Below are 8,427 nucleotides of genomic sequence, written 5' to 3'. Positions count from 1 at the left end.
TAGGATTTTTTTTTTTTAATTAAAGTTGAATCTGCAAAATAAAAGAGACGTTGGGTGGAAATGTATCCGTTGGGAGGAAATAGATCCGTTGGGAGCTTCCCTCCAATTTTTGATTACCCAATTTTCAGACCCCATTTTTGATGGCAGAGATGGGGAGGTCCTAAAATGGGGCCTGTTTTGATGGCTCGGTTGGAACAAAAAAATCCAGACTTTGGCCATCAAAATGGCAGTTATTGCTTTTGGGGCCTCATTTAGGGTCTCGGTTGGAGTTGCCCTAATTCTACATAAATTATGAAAACCCCTAAACTTAGGTCAAATTACGAAAACATCCACCTATCCGTGATTACCAAAATCCCACCATGTTTGTCCATGTCTTACATCGACCCCCTTATGGTATGATTTTTCACGGAATCGTTTTGAGTCAAGGAATATTTCCTGAAAAAATGTTGATTATACCCCTGCAGACGTGGCATTTCTTTATGCTACTTTTTAAAGACAAAAATTACTCTTAGGAGGACCTTTACACGGAATCTTTAGTCTTCTTAAGTAATGCATTCACATTTTTTTATTATTACAATTGCCCATCTAATGGTATTTTTTTTACTTTAATATAAAGAAATGTTACATTTGGAGATGTAGAATTAGCATTTTCGAGAAAAACTCTCTGTAATAAAAAAGATTCCGTGAAAAATCATAACGTAATGGGAACGGCGTAAGACATAAACAAATATTGGGGGAATTTTTCTAATGTTGGGTAATTACAACCATCCATCAACTATAAATCTTTTTACACGTCCACCCTTGTTGTTTTAAATTTAGTGGAATCTTCTAGATTATGAGGAATATTCTCAATTTTGTACCCGTTTTATGTTATTCGAGCTCCACATTTTGAATGATCATAAGATGTGTTTTTTGGCTTGTAAATATCTAGTTGTGGTGCTTCAGAAACTGTTTTTGCACAAAACGAGTACAAACTAGAGAACATTCCACGAAATCTAGATGATTATATTGAATTTGACACCATAAATGTGGAGATTTAAGAAGATTCGCAGTTAAGAGATATATATAATTATCCAAACATGAGGGGTTTTTTCGTAAGTTGACCATACCTCAGGGGTGGTTGTAATTTATCCTTATTTTTATGTTTAAATCAAACTTTATACAAGTTTCATCTTAGTAATTGATTCAGCTATGAAATGATCTGGGCCGGAAGCCATGGGATGTTATCGGGCTGAATCGGGCCCCATTTAACAAAATTTTATCAAAGTAATGTAGCCTTGCATTAATATTTAGGGCAAATTACCAAAACCCCCCTGAGGTAAGCCTAAATAGCGAAAATCCCCCCCCCCCCCCCACACGTTCTCGTAATTACGAAAACCCTCCTTGACTAACGGTTGACCGAATTTTTTTAACCGAAAACTTGAAATGTCTATTATATCCTTCTGTTATACCCTCGATTTCAAACCTCCAAACTTTGCAAATACATTTGTTTGCTGCAATAACATTCGACAACGGAGTTCATAACCGGGGAAATATTCTGAGAATCAACAGCTCTGCGGGATTGAATCAATAGAGGGAAAATCTTGCCAGGTGGGTAATCTTGAACAATTGAATCTAAGATGGGGTTTCCAAGTACAGAAAGCTCCAACCCTAACATTATCCGGATAATCCGGCACCGGTCGCCGATATCAGGCTTGAAATCGAGGGTATTCTAAGCCCAATTGAAGAAACTAAAACATATTTTGGGGTGGGTTTCGATTCTGTTCAAGATTTAGTGAAAGAGGGAAGGAGTAAAATTGGAGGAAAACTTGAGGGATTTGAGAAGCGGAGCCCATAATTTGGAGTGTCGTTGCAGGAGGACTGTGGAGGCCTGCGAAACAAGCTCGGTTTGGTTGATTTGAATCCTCCAATTCCGGGTCGGGTTTCTTCCTGAAGTTGTGAAGTGATTGGGGTCGGCTGGATTTCCGGGCCGTTGATTTCCGAGCATTTGTTGGTGATGCGGGATAGGAATATTGAAGCGACCGGCGAAAGGGCAAAATTGGTATTATCAGAGGAATATTCGGGAGAATCAAAAAGATTCTATCGAGTTTAACACCGTTAGAGCGATTTGTAAGATGTCTGCATACCTCAGGGGGGTTTTTGTAATTACGAGAACGTGGGGGGAATTTCCGTTATTCAAACTTACCTCAGGGGGTTGGTAATTTGCCCTAATATTTATGATATGTTTTTGAATTGAAAGGTGAACCAAGATATTATTTGGTCTTTTCAAGAAAACATGAGGAAAAATTGTAGCAGTAACTTTGCACTTTATTTAAAAACTTTTTCTCATGTGTCAATCGAACACATCAAATAATGGAGACAATACTATGGCACAAGTGATGGATAGGTATTCCCACGCCAAAATGCAATAATTCAACTTAATAATCATTATAATACTCGAAAGATATAAAGTTTTTTTTGCTGCATTTTCTGTCTATATAAACTATTGCACCAATAACATTTAACTTACCATCCATTTCTTCTACCTTCGATCTGCTGTAATGGCAACCAAAAAATCCATCATTTTCCGTCAAGAAGACTCTCTCTACGAACTCAATTGAGATGAAAAAATCGTCAATACTTTCATCCAAGTATTGGCTTACGAAGTACGTGTAGGTAAATTTATTGTCGGCAAAGAAAACAAAGAATCACTCCTTTCGGCTCGAAGTGTTAGTGGAAGAAAATACGGGGATTTTTTTTCAAGAAAATACATTTTGAAGAAGTTGGGGATTCTCAAAACGAGGCACCGCCACATTCGGTTGGATGATATCGCAACTAGGCGTCACATACGATGAATCAAGCAATGTCGTAATTGCTTCGGATTTGGTGTGGAAAGCTTTTTTAAAGGTATAGTTTTTGCACATTATCATATTATGTTTTGAATCACGAAGTTTAGTTATATGCAATTACTCATTTCTTTTTGAAATATATAGGAACACACCTTCGCATTTGCATATCGGACTTACGGGGATAGCAATTGGGAAGAACTATAGACCATATTCGTATGTGTTCGCCTAGTTGCGGTAGCATCTAACCAAATGCGGTGTGCCTCGTTTTTTTAAATGTATATACCCGTGTTGAGAATCCACAACTTCTTCTAAATGTATATTGTTGAAAAACAAATACCCGTGTTTTTTTCCAGTAAGACTTTGAGCCACAAGGTGATTCTTTGTTTTATTTTTCGGCAACAAATTTACCTACACGTGCTTCGTATGCCAACACTTGGATGACAGTATTGTCTATTTTTTCATCCCAATTGAGTTCGTACAAGAAGTCTTCTTGACGGAAAATGATGAATTTTTTGGGTACCATTACAAGATATTGAATGTAGAAGAAATGGATGGTAAGTTGCATGTTATGGTGCAATAGTTTATATTGCCGTCGAATACGGTAGCACGGAAATAGAACGTCGTCGGGCTCCTCGACGAGTCCGTAAGTCAAGGATTAATTGTGGGTGTCGGCCGATTATATTCACTTCGTTGTTCGTTAATGATCAGTTATACTATTTATATGTTGAATATTTAAACATGGTGAAATTTTAATATATTTTATGCTTTTCGATATTATTATTTGATTAATTAGTTAATCTTTAAATGTTATTGAAAGCTTTGTAATTATATCAATTTATTTGATATAATTAAATAATATAAGGGGCATGATAGGGGCCTCATTTATTTGTTTTACTTTTCATACATATTTCTTTCCTTCATGTTGACTTACATGATGATCTAATTGATGAAGAAAGAGAACACCTAATCAATTGGTCTGAATTCAAATTTGTTTGTCTAATGATTACTGGATTGAGTTTGTTACACGTGATTTATTTACAGTGATGTTTATAAATTCTTTTAAAAGAAATAGAACTCGGGTTGAAAATTTATTGGATAGAATGGTAATTAGCCATTTTAAAAAATTACAATTTTTAGAATAAAAATCTAAATACAATTCCATTCTGAAAAAACAAAAAAGAAAATTGGAATTTCAAAAATTGAAATGAAAAATGCATCACAAATTCGAAAAGTTCCGGATCCAAATTAGCGGAATCAGAAAAATTCCAATTTTTTAGTCACCTAAAATATAAAATACTAAAAAATATTGATATTATTAGGGTAATTTTTAGAAATATTTTTTTATATCAAAATCGGACCAAAAATTAAAATCTTATATAATTTTAATCTGAAACATGCGGAGGGAAATTGAAGGCTTAATTTTCGGATCGAATTCGGTGGGAAATTGAAGGCTTAATTTCACTTTGCACCCTAAAAAATAATTTATGGCACTTTGCACCCTTGAAACATGTTTAATCGTTCAAATTGCACCCTAGCTTATTTTTAAGCCATAATTTCCGTTGTTTACCTAATTTCTAATAGTCAACAAAGTCATTTTTGCTCAAAAATACATTAGCAATTTGCACCCCGAAGAAAAAATCAATTGAATAGACGAAAATGACCACGTTGACGATCAGAAAATAAGTAAACCACAGAAAATTATGTCCAGAAGATAGACTATGGTGCACTTTGAGTAATTAAACATATTTTGAGGATGCAAAGTGCCGTAAGTTATTTTCAAGGGTACAAAATGCTAAAATGGTATAGTTTGAGGATGCAAAATGATAAAATGGTATATTTTGAGGGTGCAAAGTGAAATTAAGCCGAAATCGAAAATCACATTCCATGTTTTCAACCCTACAAAAAAAAAACCCCTAATTGGGGAAGAATTAGGGCACATATGAAATGAGTCAAAATTTGGTTACCTACGCTACTCACGCTGTTGCAATTTAAGGTATCTTCAACTCACAGCACCCCACCTAATTCCAATACGTACATAACTTCTGTATCTATCTCCGTCTACACAACTTCTATACTATACATAAAATACACACAGTATTTGTTACTAAAAACTACGCTAAGAGAGAGAGAGAAAAGAAAAATCTGCCACCTGTGCATGCTTTGCCTCTCTCTCTGTTTTTCCCCTTCTTCATCTTCACCGATAAATCAAAGATCCTTTTTTTTTTCTTGCTGCAATTAATTCATTTCTAAATTTATCTGGGTTTTCGTGATTTTAATCAGGTGAAGATACCGAAGAAATGAAAACATCTCAAAACAACCCAGTAAAATTCATCTGGGATTCGACCACTCGGTACCCTACCGCGCCGCCGCCCATTTCCACGGCGGCGCCGCCGAGTAAACCCTCCCCGAAGCCGATGGTATGGCTGATTCTACTCATCTCCGCCACTTATCTCATCTACACAATCAAGCTCCTCTCCTCTACCCACACCGCCAATTGCGATACAGACATCTTCGCCGCCCGCCGACATTTCCCCCTTGTCGGAAAATCAAACACCACAACCCAATTCACCACTTTCCGACAACAACAATCTCCGCCGGAAAACCCGAAAACAGGGTTACAGCACATCGTATTCGGCATTGCGGCTTCCGCCAAGCTATGGGGAAGGAGAAAAGAGTACATCAAGCTATGGTACAAACCCGAAGACAAAATGCGAGCAATCGTATGGCTCGACACCCCAGTTGAAACCCACCGGAACGACCGCCGGAGCCTCCCGCCGGTGAGAATCTCCGGCGACACCTCCCGCTTCTCCTACACGAACAAGAAGGGCCACCGCTCCGCAATCCGAATTTCTCGAATTATTTCCGAAACTCTAAGGTTAATCGATGATGATGATGATAATGTGAGGTGGTTAGTAATGGGGGACGACGACACGGTTTTCGTGACGGATAATTTGGTGAGGGTTTTGAACAAGTATGACCACAACGGGTATTATTATATCGGGAGTTCGAGCGAGAGCCATTTGCAGAACATATATTTTTCGTACGGAATGGCTTATGGGGGCGGGGGTTTTGCGGTGAGTTATCCTTTGGCGAAGGAGATTGAGAAAATGCAGGATAAATGTATACAGAGGTACCCTGGATTGTATGGCTCCGACGACCGAATGCAGGCTTGTATGTCTGAACTCGGTGTTCCACTCACTAAAGAACTCGGCTTTCACCAGGTGAGTTCGTAAAATTACTAGTTCCATTGTTCTATGCCTTTTTTAACTCTTCGGACTTGGTTTGGCAATGTTGATGGGATTGATAAGATTGATTAGATTGGATTGGATGTGATTATGTTATGTTTGGGATTCGTGATTATACAATCATGTATTGGGTGCGATATTATTCGTGTACTCGGTTTTCGTTCCATATTATCGGTCGTTTACGGCCTTTATGCACATATGAAGAATGTTTAAATATGGTTGAATTGTAGGAAACAATCGTAAAAAAGACTAAAACAACATTTACCGGAAGATAATTGATGTTTGATAGAGTTCGATTAGTAAGGGTAAAATAGTAAATTCATACTAGTAGATGACTAATTGGCATGCTTAAAGTTTTCTTTTTAATAATGCTTGATCATTGTAATCTTGAGAGGGTGTTACCGAATTCTAACGGTGTTAAAATTTCTTGGTTGGACGGAATATTCTTTCAGTACGATGTACACGGGGACTTATTCGGGCTCTTAGCGGCACACCCGATCACGCCATTGGTCTCTCTCCACCACCTCGATGTGGTGGACCCAATTTTCCCGAACGTCACTCGAACACAAGCCCTAAAACGCCTCAAAATCCCGACGCAGCTCGATTCGGCGGCTCTAATGCAGCAGTCCATTTGCTACGACAAAGTCAACGGTTGGTCAATCTCGGTTTCTTGGGGATTCGCTGTCCAAATATTTAGGGGGGTTTTGTCCCCCCGAGAGATGGAGACGCCTTCTCGAACTTTCTTGAATTGGTACAAGAAGGCCGATTACAAGGCGTACGCTTTCAATACGAGGCCTGTTATGAGGAACCCTTGTGAGATGCCGTTTGTTTTTTATCTGTCGGGGGCGAGAATGGAATCTCGCACAAATCGAACGGTGAGCGAGTACAGTCAGCACCGTGTGCCTCGTACTGCGTGCAAATGGGAGATGGCTGATCCGGGTGACGTGGACGGAGTAGTGGTTTACAAGAATCCCGATCCGAATCTTTGGGATAGGGTAAGTGAAAATTTTATCCCCTTTGTTAGTAATTTTTTTCGAATTTTATATTTTATATTTAAAATGTCCGATTATTTCTCGAAAATGTCTACGAAAGCAACTAGTGTGTTCTTAAAGACTGAGTTGCTTCGACATGAAGCAAAAGCCGTGACCAATAGTAGAGACTTGTTCATTGATTATTAGTTGATTTTGTCTAATGTGACGTCGATTTTATTGAAGAGCTTTTCTGATTAATATAAGCGACGAGAAAATAGTTTTTTGAGCTAATTGTTTTTTTTTTTTTTTTTTTTAATCAGTCTCCGAGGAGAAATTGTTGCCGGGTCGTAAAGTCGACGAAAAACAACTTGGTGATAGATGTGGGACTATGCAAGGAAGGTGAGATTAGTGAAGGTGTAAAATGAAGGTGATATATATTATTAGCTTTATTTAACTTCACTAGTTGTTAGCTTAGCTTTTTGAGTACATATTGTTTGTGTATTTTGTTTAAAGTCAAACCCCCCTCCCTCTCTTAAATAATTGTTGTAAGGTTCCTTGAATCATGGCATGTGGAAGATGGATTAAGAGTTTCAAGAAAGATTGGAAATCGTAAAACACGCCCTTGTAAATAACATTTTTTTTAATCAATTTATTTTCATCGAAACTCGATCGACCATTGATTTAAGAACACGCTATGTAGTTCCCAAAGTACTAGTGCTATTTAACTAATAGCTTAAGCTTTTGGCTGACGTCGTCATTCGATATGGTATAGTTGCTATTTGATCGGTGTTTGGTCAACCGTTTACGAATCAAACCGTCGTAGTTGCGTAAGTCGGTTTGTTGGTTATCTAACAAGTTTTATTAGGTTGCATCTGTTTTTGGTCCCATTTGATGTCTCTTTCAATACTTGCCAATTGTCTTAATTTTTTTCTTATGTAGAAAAAGGTCACATTTGAATGAGAGCGAATGTCAAACTCGAGTATTTTATACATGTTTGTTATTCTTTTACTAATTTAGTTTTCATCGTCACAGCCTTATAGCTTATCGAAATAAAAATTATATATTCAAATTCGGTTTGTCGGTCGTTTCGAAAATTGAATTTTAAACTAATTATTCAGCGGTTGATTTTGTAGAATTAAGCTTCTTTTCAACTCTATTTCGAACCTTTCTAAACTCAGTTGAATAAACTTACAAAAAAAAGGTATATTGTAAAAATAAATAAAAAACAGTTGAATAAGAGTCGCAATTTTTTTTTTAAATAAATTCGCTGTTGTCTTCTCCATCACCGATACCGTTACGAATGCTGATGTTCTACCTTTCAGATGTCATTCTCGTAAGTCATATCAAGATTATATTACCTTGAAACTTGAAAATGACATTACA

General features: G+C 37.3%; 1 protein-coding gene and 1 long non-coding RNA gene across 2 annotated transcripts; both read left to right on the top strand.

Moving 5' to 3' along the window:
• Positions 1-2,507: 2,507 nt before the first annotated feature.
• LOC105955138 (uncharacterized) lies at positions 2,508-3,184 on the top strand. Its single transcript, XR_001172599.2, has 2 exons — positions 2,508-2,886; positions 2,973-3,184. It is a non-coding gene; the product is annotated as an uncharacterized LOC105955138 (long non-coding RNA).
• A 1,605-nt stretch (positions 3,185-4,789) lies between these two features.
• LOC105955082 (uncharacterized) lies at positions 4,790-7,708 on the top strand. Its single transcript, XM_088817785.1, has 4 exons — positions 4,790-4,821; positions 5,109-6,049; positions 6,526-7,068; positions 7,365-7,708. The coding sequence occupies exons 2-4, from the start codon at positions 5,126-5,128 to the stop codon at positions 7,467-7,469; spliced, it is 1,572 nt and encodes a 523-aa protein (XP_088673911.1). The 5' UTR covers positions 4,790-4,821; positions 5,109-5,125; the 3' UTR covers positions 7,470-7,708.
• Positions 7,709-8,427: the final 719 nt, after the last annotated feature.

This window comes from Erythranthe guttata, chromosome 5 (assembly GCF_056151865.1).
Source record: "Erythranthe guttata isolate IM_541 chromosome 5, IM_541, whole genome shotgun sequence".
Taxonomy (NCBI): Eukaryota; Viridiplantae; Streptophyta; class Magnoliopsida; order Lamiales; family Phrymaceae; genus Erythranthe; species Erythranthe guttata.
Note: the sequence above shows the minus strand (reverse complement) of the source record. Positions and strands in the feature narration are given on the sequence as shown.

Excerpts from the sequence above, each read along its gene's own strand:
- LOC105955082 (XM_088817785.1), top strand. The coding sequence starts at position 5,126 with ATGAAAACATCTCAAAACAACCCAGTAAAATTCATCTGGGATTCGACC. Across the intron at positions 6,050-6,525 it reads AAGAACTCGGCTTTCACCAG|TACGATGTACACGGGGACTT; the intron begins GTGAGTTCGTAA and ends ATATTCTTTCAG. Across the intron at positions 7,069-7,364 it reads ATCCGAATCTTTGGGATAGG|TCTCCGAGGAGAAATTGTTG; the intron begins GTAAGTGAAAAT and ends TTTTTTAATCAG.